Source organism: Chenopodium quinoa, unplaced genomic scaffold, assembly GCF_001683475.1.
Source record: "Chenopodium quinoa cultivar QQ74 unplaced genomic scaffold, ASM168347v1, whole genome shotgun sequence".
Taxonomy (NCBI): Eukaryota; Viridiplantae; Streptophyta; class Magnoliopsida; order Caryophyllales; family Amaranthaceae; genus Chenopodium; species Chenopodium quinoa.
In genome coordinates this window covers 1,783,531-1,804,891 of record NW_018742904.1, presented here as the reverse complement: position 1 = coordinate 1,804,891, position 21,361 = coordinate 1,783,531, and the positions used below count along the sequence as shown (strand labels likewise).

General features: G+C 35.8%; 1 protein-coding gene across 3 annotated transcripts; it reads left to right on the top strand.

Moving 5' to 3' along the window:
- The first annotated feature begins 9,643 nt into the window (after nucleotides 1–9,643).
- LOC110727350 (protein ROOT INITIATION DEFECTIVE 3-like) lies at nucleotides 9,644–20,373 on the top strand. Of its 3 annotated transcripts, XM_021906916.1 has the most exons (11): nucleotides 9,644–10,061; nucleotides 10,253–10,308; nucleotides 10,790–10,947; nucleotides 11,036–11,255; nucleotides 11,506–11,619; nucleotides 12,284–12,417; nucleotides 12,539–12,686; nucleotides 12,916–13,115; nucleotides 18,248–18,372; nucleotides 19,593–19,819; nucleotides 19,898–20,373. In XM_021906916.1, exons 2-11 carry the CDS (start codon nucleotides 10,306–10,308, stop codon nucleotides 20,072–20,074), a joined length of 1,506 nt encoding a protein of 501 aa, XP_021762608.1. In that variant the 5' UTR covers nucleotides 9,644–10,061; nucleotides 10,253–10,305; the 3' UTR covers nucleotides 20,075–20,373. The 3 variants fall into 3 exon arrangements, with proteins under 3 accessions (XP_021762608.1, XP_021762609.1, XP_021762607.1); XM_021906917.1 differs by lacking the exon at nucleotides 10,253–10,308 and having other exon boundaries at nucleotides 9,645–10,061; XM_021906915.1 differs by lacking the exon at nucleotides 9,644–10,061 and having other exon boundaries at nucleotides 10,087–10,308.
- Nucleotides 20,374–21,361: the final 988 nt, after the last annotated feature.

The window sequence follows — 21,361 nt, the reverse complement described above, 5'->3', positions numbered from 1 at the left end:
ACCGTCAATCTCGCTTAAGGGATTTACTCTTTGGCTTACCCGCAAGAACAGTGAGAACAATGAAGAGTTTGAGCTGCTCTCCTCTTTCTAATATGTTATGTGACAGATTGTTATACTTCAAGGCCCAACTGTAATAACTTACACAATAAAACAACATTGGTCTTGAAATAGTTGAGAGTCAACGGGCTTATAAACTTTGCTCTGTGTCGTAATATGCAATTTGATGCCAATATTTCTTTCCTACAAACAATAAAAATAAATAGTAGTAACTCGTATCTAAATAAGAAAATTACGTAATATATCTTTAAACCATCAAATATCAATATAAAATCAAAAGTTTAATAGATATAAATATTATATTTTTACGACCTTATCATGATTCTTCATGAATTTTGAAGTGCCAGAGGCAAGCCCCGAGTAACATTTTAAGGAGGACTAGGCACGCCTCTATCTCAAATATTATGATAATTGAGGGTCAATGAGCCCCATGTGAAAATGAGAGCTAAGCAGAATGCTATCTTCAAGTATTGAGATAGGTTGAGGGCTAAACTAGCCCCAAGTTAAAATAATGAATGAACGGTACGCTATCTCAACATTGAGATATGCTGAGGGCTAAACGGGCCTGATGTTATGATAATGAGTGAATGGTACGTTATCCCAAATCTTGAAATAGGCTGAGAGCTAAACGAGCCCCTTGTTATGGATGTATGAGGGGTAGGTCATCCTAACTTTTGGGATATGCTGAGGCTAAATGAGCCCCTTGTTATAGATGTATGAGAGGTAGGTCATCCCAACTTTTGGGATAAGCTGAGAGCTAAACGAGCCCCCTTGTTATAGATGTATAAGAGGTAGGCCATCCCAACTTTTGGGACAGGCTAGGGGCGAAATGAGCCCTTTGTTATAGATGTATAGGAAGTAGGCCGTCCCAACTTTTAGGATAGGCTGAGGGGCTAATCGAGCCCCAAGTTAAAGATGTATAAGAGCTGGGCTATCTCAACTTTTGTGGTAGGTTGAGGGCTAAACGAGCCTTTTGTTATTTTAGCAATTCGCCAGGACATTATCTCATAGTCTATTATCTTGCCCCAAACATTGGAACAAACTTGTTATTGTTAACGTTAGTTAGAGACCTGGGGTGTCCTGTATGTAGGGAGGCCCGGTGCTTTATGAGAAGATAATGAATTCCCGAGCTTTTAGAGCTTTAGGCGGCTATGTAGGTAACTAACCCGAAAAATAGCTAGGGGGGAACTTGTCATATTGCTGAACTTTTTTAATTCAACAACTTTAACTTTTACAATGATGCGCTATTAAAAGAAAGATCTCCTAGTATCGACCCTTAATGCCCCTAGGGCATCATTGTAAGATTAGAAGTTGTTCAAACATAAAATCTTCTTAAGTCGACATTCCAAGCGTATCGGTTGTCGGCTCAGCCACATAACTATTCATGATTGATGGGGAGGGCGAGCTGAAGGCCTTGCCATTTGGAACTTGTGAGCGGAAGACCCTCAAGTGAGAGACCTCCTTGATCTTGTAACGTTCATCTTCAAAAGGCTGGTGAGTTCATCTTAGCATAACCCTCAATTGGGCATGCCAAGGGATTGGTAGAAGCATAGCCATCGGCTAGGCATGCCGAGGGGTTGATAGAAGCATATCCCTCTATAACACCCCCAAATCTCTCTCTACGTAAATTGTAGAAAAATACGTATAAATACCGTAGAGATAGGTTTGGGCGTATCACCGCCGCGTATAACGCAAGGCTTATACAAAAATACTTTTACAGCGGAAAACTTTATTCTTTATTAAATAACCATAATAAAATTCGTTCATAATTCGTGACACAAAAATGACTCAAACTTTTCCTAGCTAGGTGAAATTCCCGTGGACTCCGTATGCATCAATTAATTTCCACCTGAAAAATTCACCTGCTTACCATAAATGATAAACAGGGCAAAGCCAAAACAGAAGCACGTATTAGCAAAGTATGCTAAGTAAGTCATGTGTAAGTAAGTAAAACGTAATTTAAATCATTTACGTTTAATTAATAAAAGAAATACCAATGTCGTATTCAAATAGAACTTTTTCACTCCAATTCTTTTAATTCAAGTAAAACTCAATCGATTCATACCAAACCAATTCCTCACTAAGTGTGCACACCCCCCAAGTGGTTTACTTTATAATCAAAGGCCAAACTTGAGGAAAGACTAGGTCATGCAAAGTCCATAGTCTTCTCTAAACCATTCCCTAAGTGGGATTCAACATATCGATTGATTTGTTTAAAAATCCATCACACTTACATAACTTGCAAATCATTTCCAATAATTTCCAATCACAATTTAAGGCCCTTTTGATTTAAATCCAAATCATTTAATTCAATGCGACAAAATTTCATAATTTTAATACGGAACATAATATCATAAATTCATATTTCTTATTCTTTAACTTTAAAGACATATTTCCTGGTGTTCACATTTGAGAGAAAGAAGAAAGAAAAAAAAATTAAAATTTATTCATATACATAAACATAGAAGAAATCAAGCAAATACTTTATTATTATTAATTAATATTCAAGTACACTTTATTATGCATATAATTTATCGAAACAATCATAAATCATTTAATTGATCACTCCTCTTCTACTGGGTCAAACTCTTGATCTTCATTGTTAGTCTTCTTGTTACCATTGGGCTCCTTCAAGTAGGTTGGTACATAGTCACTGTAGTTTGGGGTTTGGCCTGACTTTGGATTTGGGTTTCCTTGAGGGTTTGGGTTGTTGGGTTGTGGAGGAGGGGAAGAGTTGGAGCTAGAAGATGATGAGAAGTCATGGACTCTAGGCCTTTTTAGAATTCGGGCTTTTGTTTGAGGTTTTGGATGTTCACGTGGTATAGGTACATTGTATTGAGAAAAGTGGGAAGGATGAGGGTAGTTCTTACGCCGTCCAAGTGGTGGAATGGATTCATCATCAGAAGAGTCAAAGTCTCCCTCATACTTTGGGTAAGAGAAAGGAAGTTGAGCATTTAGATAACGGAGTTGGTCAACCTCTCTTAATGTGTGGTGAGGGGTAAGTTTGGGTGGCTTGACGGACTTCCTCTTAGGTTCATAGTTACGCTCCAAATAGTGTAGGTCATTCTTGAAATGGGTCAAGGTGGCTAGCCATTTCCCTTCATGGTGATGTCTCTCATTCCAAAGCCCATCCTCCTTAATCACATCCCCATACTTCTCAAATAGAGGGTAGTACTTCTTAAGCTTGGGTAAGTGGGCTAATGCCAAAAGAACTAGCCAAGGGGGTTGGGTGAAGACTTCAAGATTATACTTCTCGTAGTAGTGTAGAGCTAAAACTGTTATTCCAGTCACAAAGTCGCTAACACTGATTGCATCAGTTTTCAAGTAGTGAATGTTAAAGTACTTCTTCCTAATATCATCCAACATCTGTTTAGAAAACAATAATTCAATAAGTATCCATATAAACATACCAATGTTCACATACATATAAGTTTAACATATATGGGCCACATATATACTCAAAAATCATGTCCATGGACTTCTTCAAAAATTCATAATATACTTATTTTATATGCACACATAGTCTTTGAAACTTAAAAAAATTTCAATTCATTTTCTTTTGAAATTAATAATGTACTTGATTCATGATATAGGATGGTCGAGCCCGCGTCTCCCAGGTAAGTTACCCACAGCGTCGGGGAGAGCCTTGCCTAGACAGAGAGGCGTACCCATTATAGGCCTCGTTATGAGAGCCCGAGCATCCTTTTCTCAATCATCTTTCCAAAGAAGAAAACAGTTTTTATGAAAATGGTTATTATTTTTATTTTTATTTTTATTTTTATAAAAAAATGCGAAACTCTATCCTATATGCCCAACTTAAGTCTACCCATCCAATTTATTTATTCCACTTTTAATCTTGTTTTAAGACCCGACAAACTGATACCACTTTGTAACACCCCCAAATCTCTCTCTACGTAAATTGTAGAAAAATACGCATAAATACCGTAGAGATAGGTTTGGGCGTATTACCGCCGTGTATAACGCAAGGCTTATACAAAAATACTTTTGCAGCGGAAAACTTTATTCTTTATTAAATAACCATAATAAAATTCGTTCATAATTCGTGACACAAAAATGACTCAAACTTCTCCTAGCTAGGTGAAATTCCCGTGGACTCCGTATGCATCAATTAATTTCCACCTGAAAAATTCACCTGCTTACCATAAATGATAAACAGGGCAAAGCCAAAACAGAAGCACGTATTAGCAAAGTATGCTAAGTAAGTCATGTGTAAGATAAGTAAAACGTAATTTAAATCATTTACGTTTAATTAATAAAAGAAATACCAATGCCGTATTCAAATAGAACTTTTTCAATCCAATTCTTTTAATTCAAGTAAAACTCAATCGATTCATACCAAACCAATTCCTCACTAAGTGTGCACACCCCCCAAGTGGTTTACTTTATAATCAAAGGCCAAACTTGAGGAAAGACTAGGTCATGCAAAGTCCATAGTCTTCTCTAAACCATTCCCTAAGTGGGATTCAACATATCGATTGATTTGTTTAAAAATCCATCACACTTACATAACTTGCAAATCATTTCCAATAATTTCCAATCACAATTTAAGGCCCTTTTGATTTAAATCCAAATCATTTAATTCAATGCGACAAAATTTCATAATTTTAATACGGAACATAATATCATAAATTCATACGAAACATAAAACATGATTTAATACGGAATGTAATAAAATATGACTTGATACGGAACATAATAATTTATAGTCTCATAATAAATCATAGTTTTATACGGAACATGAATTATAGTTTCACAAATAAAATTCCATACGGAATAAATTATAATTTCATACGATCATAAAATGTAGTTTCTTAATCAACTTTCGAAGGTATCAAACCACATAACGTACCTTGATCAATCACGAGCGATTCACAACTACTTCTCTAAATCACGAACACCCTACACATAATTATAACCTTAATTAATATAAGGTTATCAAATAAACACAACAATTAAACTACCCTATATGTGCATGAATTAATTAATTATCATATATAAAATAATTTTCTGTTTTATAATTTTAAAGAATTTTCTGTTTTTATAAAATTAATTTGTATAAGAAATAATATTTAGAAAATGGTTAATAGAATAAATTTAAGAGGAAAAGGAGGGATTGAAGGAAGGTGGAGGAACCAATGCAAGGGAGGAGCAAGGGTGGCTGTGGCCGGCTGGAGTGGCGGCTGCTGGTGGCTGCTGGCAGCAGCAGGTGGTCGCCGGTGAGGGTGGTCGCCGGTGGCCGGAAAAATGGAAGGAGGGAGAGGAGGAAAACCGTGAGGAAGAGGGGAAAGAAGAAGAGAATTCTTGAGGTTTTTGGTGTGATTTTTGGGGTGTATGAAAGGGGTATTTATAGGTGTTTAGGGGATGGGTTTATGGAATTTTAAGGTTTATAATTTATGGAAGTTTTTTATCATGAAATTCCTTTTGGAAATTTTTAAGCTTGGAGTGCAAGGATGACGTAGAATAAAATATTTTTAGGTTTAAGAATGGAAGTAAAAGAAATTTAAAGATTTTATTTTTAATAAAATAATTTAAAATCTTTGTAGAAAAACCATGAATGGCCGAAAATATTGAGCAAAATATTATTCAATATTTTCGGACCTATCATGTTAGTTTAGGGATTTTATAAAATAATTTATTTGTCAAAAACTAAAGATTTAATAAGAATAAAATCAATTTTTCTTGCTAGATTATTAGGGTGGCCGAATTTGAACAATACTAAGGTATAAAAATCAGATTTTTAATTATATAAAGTTTAAAATATTATTTGATAAATTTGGAAATCATTTTATTTCATAAAAATAATTAATTTAGCAAATAATTAATAAAAATCAGATTTTTAATGTATAAAAATCCGAAAATACGCTTCATTAGTTTAGGAATTAATTTTATTTTATGAAAATACTTTTATTTAGAGAAAAATCAGATTTTTAATTAAAAAAAAATTCGAAAATGATATTTATTTAGTTTTAGGAAATTAATTTCATTTCATGAAAATAATTAGTTTAGCAAGGTATTAAGTAAAATTGGATTTTATTGGGAAAATCCGAAATTATATTTAAAAATCAGATTTTTAAATTCTAAAATGCCTCTAATTTTATTAATTAATATAGTTTTGTTTTATTATTTATTTAATCAAAATACTATTTATAAATTTTTTAGTTTATCCATTTTATTAAAATAAATGATTTAGGCGCCAAAATTCAAATATCATTTTGGCTCCAAAACTGAAATACTCTTAAGTTAGAAAATACGTCGAAAATACGAGACTAAATACTCTTTAATTTAGAAAATGCCTTTCAAAAATACGGGGTATTACACCCTCGGCTAAGCATGCTGAGGGGTTGATAGAAGCATATCCCTCGGCTAGGCATACCGAGGGGTTGATAGAAGCATAACCCTCGGCTAGGCATGCCGATGGGTTGATAGTAGCATAGCCCTCGGCTAGGCATGCCGAGGGGTTAAGGGGTGGATAGAAGCATAACCCTCGGCTAGGTATGATGAGGGGTTAATCAAAGTATATCTCTCGGCTAGGCATGTCGAGGGGTTGATTGGAGCATAGCCGAGGGCATGCCGAGGGGTTGATCGGAGCATAACCCTCAGCTAGGCATGTCGAGGGGTGATAGTAGCATAGCCCTCGGCTAGGCATGCCGAGGGGTTGATAGAAGCATAGCCCTCGGCTAGGTATGCCGAGGAGTTGATAGAAGCATACCCCTCGGCTAGGCATGCCGAGAGGTTGAGGAGTTGATAGAAGCATAGCCCTCGGCTAGGCATGATGAAGGGTTGATAGAAGCATATCCCTCTGCTAGGCATGCCGAGGGGTTGATCGGAGCATAGCCCTTGGCTAGGCATGCTGAGGGGTTTATAGTAGCATATCCCTCGGCTAAGCATGCCAAGGGGTTGATAGAAGCATAGCCCTCGGCTAGGCATGCCGAAGGGTTGATATATAGAAGCATATCCCTCGGCTGTCCCTTCTTTTCGAATTTTTCAAGTTGTACACCTTGCTTGTGACGCCTAGCTGAGAGATGGCGTGTTTTAGTGAGTTAGACCAAGTGCCGAGAGCTTGGGGTGAATGCTGGGGGACCAAGAGCCAAGAGCTTGTCCCTCCTTTGTGGTTTTGAATTTCTAACCTTCACTTGATTTATTTTCCTTGGGCTACGCCTTTTGCCTAACATGCCGAAATATGTTCTTCTTCGACGTGAAGTATTTGAATGAGTGCGGGTATCACGATATCGAGTTAAGCCATGCTAAGAGTCGGCTCAGGTTGGGCCTCCTCAGGGTTGATCTTCTCCATCCTTGGAATTTTCCCTCCTAAAGTTAAGTATCACCCGGGCATCCAACATCCCTTCTCTCATTCTCCGCTCATAGATTATCTCTATTGCATATCTGGTTTGGCTGGGCTAACTTGACTCCCGTCGCGCTATCGAGGATTGGGTTTAATGCCGAGCTGAGAGGACCAGAGCTTATGGCCTGGTACGATTTCCTCAACTACATGGTTATGTCGAGCTGAGAGGACTGGAGCTTTTCTAGTAGCATCTTGATACATTTGGAGACACCTAATATTCACCATAGCTTTTTGTTTGTTTTCCCCATAGACGGCGCCACCTGTTTTTGGAAACAGAATACTCCTCGAAGTATTAGGGTAGGGTATCAAGATGTCCTAAAAACTAAGTCAGATTGTTCAAATGTAATTCGGCTCCGCCTAACAAAGGTATGTCTAAGGGCTCCGCCTTGATGTCCGAGAGCTCAGCTTGCAAAATAGAGAAGGTTAGCTGCCCCTGGGGGTGTGGCTCGGGAAAGCCCCTCCGATGCTTAAGTCAGCGAATGTACTTTTGAGAGAAAGTAGAGAGAGTGTACTTAGAGAGAGAAAGTAGAGAGAGAAGGAGAGAGAATTGGAAAAGTCCTCATTATTATTAAATGATGAGCTATTTATAGATGTACTTTTCAAGCGGCAGACTTGTACTTGAGTGGACAGATTAGGGGTAAATCCGTACTTTGTGATGGTAATGATGGGCTGGATCATGGAGGAATATTTTCGTCATTCAAGGTGCATTGGGCTTAGGGCATGGACTAGGCCCAAACACAATACATGTTCATTCTCATATGTTAGATGTTCATTTGTGAATAATTAACTATTGAAGAGTATATTCATAATGTTCAGATTAATATAGGTAAAATGTTCATAATCATAAAAGCATATGTTTATTTTTGTATCATGCTAACAAAATGTTTAAATTATTGGTATATGAAAGATTTTTTGTTAGATGTTCAAAATCATGATATTAAATGTTCATTTTTATTACACTCATCAAAGGTGATTGTTTAATTAGATTTGTAAATGATTAAATACTAAACATTAATTAATTGAAATGTTAAAATTGAATGTTCAATTTTAATACTGCTAAATGTTTGTAATCATGAAAATAAATGTTATTTTTATTGTGCTCATAACTTTTCAATATTTGTTCATTATTTTCTATGTATGAGCATTATTATATGTTTAATTTTTTTTATAAAAAATAATGTTCATATCTTAATAAAGGATGGTCATTTTAAGTTCGAATTAATATCAACAAAATGTTTATAATTGGAAAAGTATATGTTCATTTTATATCACACTAATAAAAGTATTGTTTATACATTTGGTGTATGATCAAAAAGGTTTTTTTTGTTAGATGTTCAAAATCATGAAATTTGATGCTCATTTTTACTACGCTCATAAAAAGAATGTTTTATTTCATTTGTCGATAACATACGAACAAAAAGTAATCAATTGAGATGTTCACAACAATCATGAAAATAAATGTTCATTTTTATTATGCTCACACAAGTATTTAATATATGTGTTGTAATTAACTATGTAAGGGTATTAAATCTTAAATATTTTGTCAAAATAATAATGTCCATAGTCACAATAATGAATGTTCTTTTTTATTAATTGCAATGTTAATTTCAAAATTTAGATATTTTTTATTTTCGATTTGAAGTTCATTTTCCATTTTTCATTCTTATTTAATGAAAAGTAATGCTATATGTAGCCCTATATAAGCATTAAATATACTCTTGAAAATTGTATAAAATTAAGAATTCATGATAAAAACACGCGTAAATCAGTGTAATTAGTGTTTATATCTTTTATGATTTTTTAACTTTATACGATTTTCTAGTGTGTATTTAATGCTTATATGTAGCCATAAGGGCTATGTATATCATTTTCATCTAATGAAATATTCATTTCAATTATCTGATATTCATTATTTCTTTCCAAATATGTTCATTAACTAAATTTTGCACTATAAATCAATAAATACCCTTCTTAGAGCAAGCCAGACATTGCCCACAAAGGATGGGCATGATGAGATAGATTGCATAGTAATAGTCCGTGTATCAAACGGGTCAAAAGTCTATTTAAATTACAAAACTCCCACTTGAGACTTTGAGAGTACATGTTTCTTATTTCTCATTGAGAAACATGTATTTCACTATTTCCTCTCTAAGAAGCATGGACACGCTATTTTGATGAGGTGTCCGTGTCAAAACGCGTGTCGGACACGGACACGGACACGCATGAGACATGGGGAGATACGTCTTGGACACGCGAAAATTCGTATCCGAATATTTTATTTATTTTTTGACACTTGGACATGGACCGTGTCATGTGGTGACACGGCCCGTTTTGCTTTGGACATGCCACCTAAGTGCCACCTCAACCTTTTTTCTTTTTTCTATTTTTTTTAAATGAAACCCCTTTTTACAGTAAATCAGTGATACGTTAGGGGTTTCTTTCACAATTCGCAAATCGCAAGTTCACTTCACAGAGTTTGTTGCCGCTACCCCTCACTGCCAACCACCGCCGGCGCTACACCCAGTCAACCACCGCCGGCTGCTCGTCTGCTGTTGTGGCTTCGGTGTTGCGGGGCTGTGCTAGATCTCCTTCCCTTCACCATCTTCTTCTTAATCTTCTACTTTGGTGGACCAAATTCCAGGTTTTTATAAATTTACTTTAATTTATATTCTATAATTAGTCTCTTTTGTTTATATTTATGATTAATTGCTGCTGAAAATTGGTTTATTGGATGTACATAAATTTTGCCCTAATTTGATTTTTAATGATTGAGTGTATAAATTGATGCTTGATTTTGATTATTTGGGGTTGATTGCATGATTTGTGATGTAGTATGCAACGATGCTCGAGTGCTCGTAACACTTTGTTTACTAGTTTTCAACAAAATGGTATGTTTTGATGTCAATTATTTAGCGTTTCATTAAATAGGCTGTCAAATTCTTTTTTTTTTTTTTAATATATTATACTACCTCCGTATTTTATTAGTTGACACGTTTTGACTTGCACTTCACACACTTTATTTTGACTGTGTTTTGTAATTTATATGTAATGAAAAATATAGTGATGTGAGATCTTGTTGGAATCGTCACAATATAAATTTTCTAAATATCAACTTATATAATTTTTGTTAATTAAAAATTAAAGATATTAATGGTTGAATTTGTGCATTTGCTAACGTGACTACAAAAACGTATCAATTAGAGGAAGTATGTTTTATAATTTGCCGTACCCGTGTTCCCTATTTTAGAATTGCCGTTTTTCCGTATCCGTATCTGAATCCGTGCATCCTAGCTTCCTCTAAGTAAAGTGTTGTATCTTACTCCGTAAAGTTTATAACGCCTCTTCCTCTTCTCTTCCCTCAAACTCGAGCCGTCAAGCCACAAAGCCGCCTCCACCGCTCAACGCTGCAGCAGCCAGCATTGCAACACCGTCCAAGCTCTAGGTTTTTTTTTCCGTCGTAGCCACCTCGCGCCTCCTGACCGTAGCCACTGGCGGACCTGTCCAGCCACCTCACAGCCCCCTGTCCGGTGTGTTTCTTCCCATTTTTTTCCTTCAATTTGATATTTTTTTTCGAAGAAATTCAAATTCAAATTTTGTTTTTGGTATGTGTCTTAGAATTTATTCTCTCGCAAAAATGGAGGTGGTAATGGCGTCGTCTTCCATGGACGGCGGGGTAGGTCGCTGGGAAGAAGACTCTAACGCCGAGAAATTCCGTTACAAATCTTGCTTATCCCCTCCTCATGGCCTCGTTTCCGTCGGTGGTCGTTTCTTCGCGTCCTCTCAACTCCGCGACTCCTCCGCTTCTGGCTCCATTCTCTACTGGTCTTGGCACAAGGTACTCTTTTCTCTCTCCTCACTTCTATTGCACTTCTAAATTTAGTTCTTCAATTTTTGTTTTATTGGGTTTTGGGTTTTTCAAGTTATGTTTTATTTGGGTTCTTCAAGTTGTGTTTAATTTGGGTTCTTCAAATTATGTTTGATTTGGGGTTTTCAAGTTAGACTTTAATTTGGGTTTTTTAAGTTGGAGTTTAATTTGGGTTCTTCAGTTATGTTTGATTAATGTATGAATTGTTTCAACTCTGCAGCCTCAGCCTGAAGTCAAGAGTTTTCCGGTTGAGCCGATAAAACCGTTAGTATCGAATCGTGAGGGTACTTATCTCATTGGTGGCGGTGCTTCCGGTGATGTTTTTGTTTGGGAGGTACTTTCTCCGTTCCTAAGTGTTCTTCTCATTTCGTATTTTTACCATGTCCCGGGTTTAGTATCTCTTTGAAATTGTTAGTGAAAAATTATAAAGTAGTTGTTAAATACTTACTGAAACTAATCAAACAAGACTTCATATGAGTGTACGAGTATTTTTTTTTTTATTGGAAGAATTTAGAAGGTTTCAGGAACAGAGAGCTTAGTTTTTTCATCAATAAATAGTATTCAAGTTCCGAAGAAATTTTATATGTAAGTAGAGTTTTAGTGAAATTTGTAAGAATTTTTTAATGTCCCATTTTTTAGTAAGGTTATATAGCATGAACTGAATTTCACAAGATAGTTAAAATTTATGAATTTGTGATAAAATCATGTATTGATTGGTGCTATTATTGAAACTATGTTTGATGTCTTATTTTTATTTATGGAGCACATACTACATAGGGTTGCATATAATAATTTGCTTTTTAATACTGATTATTTGAATCTGGAGGTGGTTGCTTATCAAATTGACACCAATTTAATCAGATGGGGCAAATTCTCTTAGTTTGGTTGTATAATTTTTGTTGGTGGAGAATTAAATTTATTATAACAATAAACCGACTTATTGAGCGATCTCTCTCTCTTTATATTCTTGGTTGTTGATCCCTCTGTGTGTGGATTAGGTTTATACTGGTAGATTACTGAAGAAATGGCGAGCGCATTACGGGGCTGTTTCTTGTTTGACATTGTCAGATGATGAATCCCTGCTTATATCTGGAGCAGAAGATGGACGTGTTAAAGTTTGGTCGCTTTTCATGTACTGCCTGAATTTGATCGTAAATTATGCTATTAATTTACACTTGACTGTTCCATTTGGACAATTTTGTTCTTTAGGATGATAGTTGTGCCACAATTGATCTTATTCTTGTGGTTTTCAGGATGTTTGATGATGCTAGAAGAAAGGAAGCTAGGCATGATCATGTGCATAATTTTCGAGAGCATACTTTGCGTGTTACAGATGTCAAAACAGGTCATGGTGGATCTAATGCTGTAATTATTTCTGCTTCAGAGGATCAAACTTGTAAGGTGAGATATGTTATTCAAGTTATCAATAAATGATTAAAGATGAAAATGAAAAGGAATGAGTTACAAAATATGCTCTTGCATGGGCTAGTTGTTGCTTCCTATGATCTTGAAAATTCATTTGTTGATGTGTTGTCAAATCAGGATATGAAATAATTATTATTACTATGTATCTTTTTTTTGCATATTATGAATTTGTTATTTTTCTTATATTTATTTAAATCTTTTCAAGGTGTGGAGCTTGGCGACAGGAAGATTGTTGCGGAATATTACATTTCCATCTGTTATCAATGCAATTGCCATTGATGTGGGTGAATATGCTTTTTATGCTGGTGGTAGAGATGGCAAGATATACATAGCTGCACTTAATGCTTTGACTACGAATAGTACTGACTATGGAAAGCATATTATTGGCTCATTAGCTGATTCGAGGTTTGTTACTTGATTATTTTACATTGCAATGCTCTTTGGTTGATTTATTCTTCTATTTTGGAATTAGTGAGTCTGATGTCATCACTATATATATATATATATATATATATATATATATTATATAATATATATAATATATATATATATATATTATTTCCTCCGCCCACAATTATCTGCACCAAACGTCCTTTTTGCGGACTCCTTGGCAAAACTTTTAGTGGAGTTTAATTAAGTTTGAGTGGGTTTAATTAAGTGGGAAAAAAGAGGGAAAGAAGTGGTCCCTTATCTTTTTTTATGGTGGGTTAAAGTGAGTGGGAAAAAGGTGGAAAATTGAGGGCCCCTTTTATGAGTGGGAAAAAGGTGGAAAATTGAGTGTAATTAAAAGATGTTAAACAAAGTTAAAAAATAAGAGTAAGGGTAAGGTGGTCTTTTTACTCTTTAAAATTCACTAAAAGAGGAAAGAAAAGAATTTGTTGCACATAGTAGAGAGCACCCATTTATGGCAAATGTTGCAGATAAATGTGGGCAGAGGGAGTATATATATATATAATGAAAGCAGTGCTCTGCCATTGAAAGTCTGTCTAATTATTAGTTACATCAAATGTGGTTTACAAGCTTGGAATGTTCTATTCGTTGCTATTTATAGGTTTCTGACTTTGCTTAGTAATCTCTTGCTTCTAGTTGATTAGCTATTAGTATATTGGCTAGCTAGTTGACCTTGCTTAGTAATATCTTGATTCTGATCCCTTTCGTCTCGAAGTACTCCCTTCATTTGGTGGTGTTTATTCTGATTAAATTAGGACTCCAGAAGAATTTTAATGCCTGTAAATCTATTGTATAGCTGTATAGATTCACTATATTTCTCTGGGAAGTAATTATGAGTCGACTACACAATGCATTAAGTATTTATGTATATCATCTGAGGAGAGTTGAGAAAGTAATTCGAAACCATGTATATAATAACTAACCATTCCATTTATAACAAGACTTGTGACTAACTTGCTGCTAAATGAGGAAAAAGTATGAATTTAGTTATAGGGAGTTGGGTTCCCAAGATTCTTAACTATATAACGTACGAGTATGTATTAGACTCTTATGTGTTGATATGTGATGGGAACAATAAAGTTTAGAGCATGTCTTAGACTCTAATGTGCTGATTTGATTATTTAATCTGCCTTTCGTAAGAGTAGATGTTATTATATAATCTTGGGATAGACTTGCACTATTAAAAAATTGCAGAAAGCATTAATGTTAAACCGTTATTCTGTCTTTACAAGATCTGCTGATTTGTAGTTTTTGGATTTACCTGCATTTAGGTACATATATGAGGCATGTGGGCTAACCCTCTTCTCACCCCCTCCCCTTCCTGTATTTCTTCCCTGTTCTCAATATTCTCATTTTTTTTTCCTGCTTTTTCAACCTGTCCCTTCTCAGTGTGGACATGGTCCTTTCTGCAGATATATTAGGATATACAGTGCTGGGATACTGAGATTCTTTGAGGCTACCAATGACACATTCTAATTATTCCGACATACAACTACAAACAAGAACTCTCTAAATTAATGTAGCTGTAAAAATTCTCTAATTGATGGTGGTAATGGAGTCTGCAAATGCATGCCCGTTTTAGTTTTTACTCTTTTGTAAATGTGCAGGATCAATTTACATTAATAGAAAATAGAAAATAAAGTGGGCATAAGCATAACCCTGATATAACTTAAAAATATTCTTCCCGCCACTCATTCTTGGAAATGGTTTTAACACTATTGTTTATTTTCTCACCTAGGTTTCTTTTATCTTATGTTTAAAGAGGTGCCCAAGGACACTTAACTCAGCTGCCTATCTTTAGTCTAAGCCCACCTAGGTGAGTGCTCCCTTTTCCCCTATGAGGCTATGAGCATTTCATCTTGCAACCTCAAGATCAAAAAGTGGGTGCATTGCCCAATGCCCCTCCTCGTTGCTGCTCTCATTTTTGTCCACAAATGGGGTTGTGAACATGGCTTAGAGGAGTGTTGAAATCACTACTCTTTATTGTCTGTCCCCATACAGGGAATGTTCACTTGTTGAATTTACCTAATTCTTGATTCTAATTACTAGCTCCACTCTTTGAAGATCTATGTAATGAACCGACTTATCTGAGGGGTATTATAGGTAGCTTAGTATGTTGGTAGTCATCAAATGTAGTACATAAGGGAAATTATGCAAGGAATCAAGAGATGCCTCATGGGCTCAAAAGAAGACAGACCATCTAGAATCATCTTAGAAATTGTAAATAAATAGGGAGAGGGAGGAAGGGAGGATAGGCAGAAAATTGTATTAGGGAAACCTAGAGAGAGTTATGGCCTCAAGCCATTGTTAGAGAGTTATATCCTCAAGCTATTTAGAGAGTGATAGCCTCAAGCTATTAACCCTATCATTTTGTAATCCTTCCACCATTATCAATCAATATTAAAGCTTCCATCTTTAGTAGTTCCTTATATTCAATCAATCTACAGAAAATCAGATTATATAGTTAACTCAAACAATCAATCTTTTCTCTTTATTTTACTGTTAGTAGCGTGAGAATTATCAGTCTATTACAATTTACCCACTTATTATAGACGCACGGATTTAGGCAAGAGGAGAGAGTACAACTTTCGGGGAACAAGTTTATTCATGAAGGGGAAATAGAGTGTAGGTTTTAATATATATAATAAGAGAACAATAATTATATATGTATTTGTCTTAGTTTATTTGCTTAGAATCATTAGGGCTTTTTTGGTATCACTGTAGTTTTCAGTTTTTTGGTTTCCAAAGTCAAATGACATATTTCATAAAACGAATAAAAATTAGTGAATCTAATTAGAATCATCATGATTTTGACTACTGACAACAAAAAAGAGCAAGCCACTTTTTCTGGTTTCTTGTTTTTAGTTTATAAAAAAAAAAACAAAAAAGAAAGACTAAAACAAACAGACCCTTAATTATTTCAATGGCTGTAGGTTTGTTGTTTTGTTTCCTTGTGGTTAGTTACTACACATACATTCTTAAGGGAATGCTGAAATTATGCATTGGAGGTGGTTATCTTAGATCTCTGAACTATGACAGACCTTGATGTCAAATTTACTTGCTGCCTCACCTGTCTTGATCCTTCAAGTTAGTTTTGGCATTTACTATGTCAAAAGACATGGTTAAGTTGTTTATGAATTAATTTGAGATTGTGGTGGATTAGTAGGTTAGCTGAGATCCATCTGACACGTGTTTGGAATTTAAAACTTCTTTTGTTTTTTGAGCTTTCTCTTTATTTAATTTTTCGGACTTGCATGCTTTTGTAAATGCTTATAATCTCTTATGAATGCCTTGTGGAATATATTAGTACCAAGACTATTAACATGGAGTGATATTATGCCAATATATATTGTTTTCTTGCTTATTTTTAGCTAATATTAGACTGCTTTAATTATCTGTTGCAACTTTTGGCATAAATGAAAGGAAAAATTCATGGGAATAATCCCACCTTTGGGCCGTTCGTTTTTAATAATCCCACCTTTGGATTATTATTTAATAATCCGACCTTTACCCCCAATTCTTTTTTACTAGTCCCAACCGGTCATGTTACATGACACGTGGCGGCCTGTGATTGGTAAAAAAAAAAAATTTAAAAAAGTTAAATTTGTTTAAAGAAAAAATAAAATAAAAAAAAAATAATTACAAACCAGCCCAAGCCACCACCCTTCCCAGCCGGAAACCACGATCTCCTTCCCCTACCCAACCGAAAACCACCGAACAACCACCACAGCCCCACACCCTTCATATGAAACCACCACAGCCCCACTCCCTTCATATGAAACCACCGCAACCCCACTCCCCCTTCACCTGAAACCACCCCTTCCACTCCCAAATCCGACCACTCCACCCCCTTCCTCTCCGAAATCCGACCACCCCACCCCCTTTTCCTCTCAAATCCGACCACCCCACCTTCTTCCCCTCTGAAATCCGACCACCCACCCCTTTTCCCTCTCAAATCCGACCACCCACCCTTTTCCCTCTCAAATCCGACCACCCCACCCCCTTCCCCTCTGAAATCCGACCACCCACCCCCTTCCCCTCTGAAATCCGACCACCCACCCCCTTCCCCTCTGAAATCCGACCACCCACCCCCTTCCCCTCTAAAATCCGACCACCCACCCCCTTCCCCTTGAAATCCGACCACCCATCCCCTTCCCCTCTGAAATCCGACCACCCACCCCCTTCCCCTTGAAATCCGATCACCCACCCCCTTCCCCTCTGAAATCCGACCACCCACCCCCTTCCCCTCTGAAATCCCGACCACCCACCCCCTTCCCCTCTGAAATTCGACCACCCCACCCCCTTCCCCTCTGAAATCCGACCACCCCACCCCTTTTCCCTCTGAAATCCGAGCAGTCCACCCCCTCCCTGCCGCCGTCGTCCACCGCAACCCTAAACCTTTGAAAAAAATCCGGTTTCGGGGTTAGGGTGGTTTCCCGTTTCCGTTTGAGGTGGTTTCGGGGTACGGGAGGGGGGCTGCAAAGGATGGGAAGGGGCTGTGATTTACCGGCGTGGGGGAGTGACGGGGGTGGGGGTTCGTGGTGGTTGCGTTCGGGGTGGGGGATTTAGGGTGGTGGTTATGGTGGGAATGGGGTTGGGTTGCGGATGGGGGTTTGGGGTGGTGGTTATGGCTGGGACTTGTGGAGGAGGTGGCTGGGTTGTCGTTTTTTTTGTTTTTAATTTAAAATTTTAGACAAATTGTATAGTGACACGTGTATTTTAAACCAAAAAAAAAAAAAAAAAATTACCTCTTCAATCGGTTACTGGTCACCCGGGACCATTAAAAAAGAATTGGGGGTAAAGGTCGGATTATTAAATAATAATCCAAAGATGGGATTATTAAAAACGAACGGCCCAAAGGTGGGATTATTCCCATGAATTTTTCCTAAATGAAATTGAAAATACTTCTGATAGTCTTCTTCAGACTTTAAGCCAATGTTCATTTAGTGTAGTACATTTTGTATCTATTTTTGTCTTTTTTGGGGGTTGGTTTTATGTTCAGAGAAAGCAGAAGTTTTGTAATTGGAGATCACTTTTTTAGATTTATTTACTCTGTGCCTTTCCCCTTCTTTTCTTGTGGTCAACAGTAGGGTTACCTCTCTAGCATTTCGTTCAGATGGAATCTCGTTGGTATCTGGATCAGAAGATGGCAAAATTCGTGTATGGGATACTAGAACTCGTAATATTGTTCGCATGTTTACACATGGTAAAGGTAATATGACCCACTTAACAACCTGTTTATGATAACTTATCATGTCCTTTTCATTTTTTTTTATTAATATTAAGGTGAGGAGCAGAAAGCAGGTAGTGGGAACTGTTTCAACTTTGACATCTCAGTGATAGGATACAAATCCTCACAATACATAGAGAGATACTCCCCCCTCCCAAACACGCACACACACCAAAAACAAGGAGGGGCCTAATATAGATATGAATCCTCACAATACCTTTTGTTTAGATTGTGTTGAAAATATAAGTATCTAATGAATAATATAGATAATTAAGACAAACAAGTAGCTTGGAGTCTACAATCTACATGCACCTAAGGATGGGTTAATATTATTACACCAGTTCTTTGGAATATTTAATGAATCTGTAATGTATCTAGGTTTTATTAATCACTTCAAGTTCAACTGGAGTAGTGGACAGTTATGTTACTTATGTACTGATGTGGAATTTTTTTTTATCAATCACTTCAAGTTCAACTAGACTACGAGTACTGGACTGTTATGTACTGACTAATGTGGAATTTTATATGTCCGTTCTGCTGTTTAAATATCTGGACTTCTTGAGATTTGATTTTGATAGGAGCTGAAAAGCTTGTATCTCAACTATCTTTTTATGTGTTTGGAATGATAGTTGATGAAAATCATGCTGACGTATAGAATCAGAAGATTAAGATCTAGGGGATTCATTTCACCAATAACTCACTTGTTGCTATTCGGAATACCTTGTTTAGTGTCTCATCATATTTCAATATACTTGAAGTATCCTTATCCTGTATGTAAGTTAGAGAGGTTGGCTTTGAACTGCAATTAAGATCTATACTCTCGAGTACACAAGTATTTCTTTCGTAGATATTGATAAGTAAGAAGCTCTTAAGCTTTTGTCCGTAAGTGAATATTGTGTAGGAATAATATGGTCACCCTCAAACTAATATGGTGTAAACCTAAAATTTATAAGCACAACTGCACAAGGTATCCACTATTGAGTATGTTGGTTCCAATTCCTGTCAAGTTTGTGCACTAACTTGCCTCTTATGGTTTTATGTGCCAGTCTGCTACTATAAATGGATTAAATAAAAAAAATAAAAAAAAGGAAAAACAAAAAAGTGGATCTTCCTGGTATATTTATTACTACACATTGCTTTGTTACAATCTTGCCCAACGACAAAATTCAAACTATCAATATGTGAGCTGTTTTGCTTGACAGGTCCAGTGACCAATGTTCTGATTACTAGGATTTCAGAGAGCGAGTTGAAGTCCCAAGCTTCTCATGGGAGGAAGGCCTTATTGCCTCCGTCACTTGAAAAATATGCAAATTCTAGTGAGGAGATTGTGGGGACAAAGGCTTTTATTGGTTGTGACAGCTCTTCTAATCCAGGTTGTGGTTCTTACCTCATCGAACATGTGATGAACAACCAAATCAAAGAATTTCAGGTTAGTGATCAATATTGATCCGTCTTTATGTGTGAGTGGTGTGGTCTATTTTTCCTTACCGTTTTCTTTCTTGTTTAGCAACAAGGCTCAACTACTGCAGCAGAAATGGAAGTTGAGCGACTAAAACTGGAGTGCAAGAGAGCAACACAGATGGTCCAACAATGGAAAAGTATGTACGACAATTTGCATCAGTTTTGTGTTAATGAGCTTGTTGATGAAAGTAATGCCAAACACATTAAAATAAACTCTGGTTGAGATATTGCAAAGGGGCATGCAGATGATTCAGCTATTTAAGAAACTGATAATCTACATTGGTTTCGAGCGAATGAGCTTGTGGAGATGACACTTGAGCAAACCATAGGAATACCAACCCGATTCAGGCTTTGCTAAGTGTATTTCAGCAGCTTTCAAGTTTTGTAGGCTTTGTTAGTCTGTATTTTACATTTGGTTTGCTTTGGATCATATGTTGATACAGCGTTAATTTGCTTATTGATTGATGTGGTTGTACATGCTACCAAAACCTATACAAAAGTATCAGCCTTTTTTTTTTTTTTTTCCTCTCCAATACAACACTTTTCTAAAACGGTTTTTTTTTTTTTTTTTTTTTTTTTTTTTTTTTTTTTTTTTTTTTGTCTTTTCCAATTACTGCGTTTGATTTAAAAACGAAAACCTCCAAAAATATCTGCAAAAAATATCTAACGTCTACACAACTTTCCATGCCAGCACAACTTAAGAATATCCAAAAAAAAGTCTTGTTTGACATTGGACCATGTTGAAAAATTAGAAAAAGTACAAACAAACAAAACTTCAAAACATAATCTAATCTCCACTTCCACGTCACAACACTTTCAATAATTCCTTTTTAATGTTTTATAAATACAATGACATGTATAATTCATTGATGTGTTGATTATTCTAAAATGAATCGAAAAATTACACTTAAAAACATATAAACAAATAAAAATTAACAGAAAATATTCCTATCAATCCCCAATCTTCATCTTTAATCATATATATGTTCAATATGATTATATGATACGAGGAAAAAACAGATGTTTAGGAAGTTAAATCTAACGAAATCTCACATAATACGAGTATAATATTTATGAAAATAGTATAATCTATAATGCACTCGGAAAGAACATTAGGCATATTTTAAAGAATATAGGCGAAAAAAGAATATACTAGTGTTTGAAAAAAAATATACCTATGTTTGACAAAAGAACATGTTTGTGTTTCACAAAAAACATGGCATTATAAAGAACATAAAGTGTTTACAAAAGAACGTGATAATACATTAAAGAACATGTTTTTTTTCATGGTTACTTAGGGTGGTTGAAAGTGTTTGAAAAAGAACCTTATGTTTGACAAAAGAACATGTTTGTGTTTGACAAAGAATATGACATTTTAAAAAAACATAAAGTTTTTACAAAAAGAACATGATAATACATTAAAAAACATGTTATTTTTAATGATTACTCAGGTGATTAAATTTAACATTTTTTTTATGTACATACATTAAAGAAAATATTGTATAATGTA

Excerpts from the sequence above, each read along its gene's own strand:
- LOC110727350 (XM_021906915.1), top strand. The coding sequence starts at position 10,237 with ATGATTTGTGATGTAGTATGCAACGATGCTCGAGTGCTCGTAACACTT. Across the intron at positions 18,373-19,592 it reads CATGTTTACACATGGTAAAG|GTCCAGTGACCAATGTTCTG; the intron begins GTAATATGACCC and ends TTTGCTTGACAG. Across the intron at positions 19,820-19,897 it reads ACCAAATCAAAGAATTTCAG|CAACAAGGCTCAACTACTGC; the intron begins GTTAGTGATCAA and ends TTTCTTGTTTAG.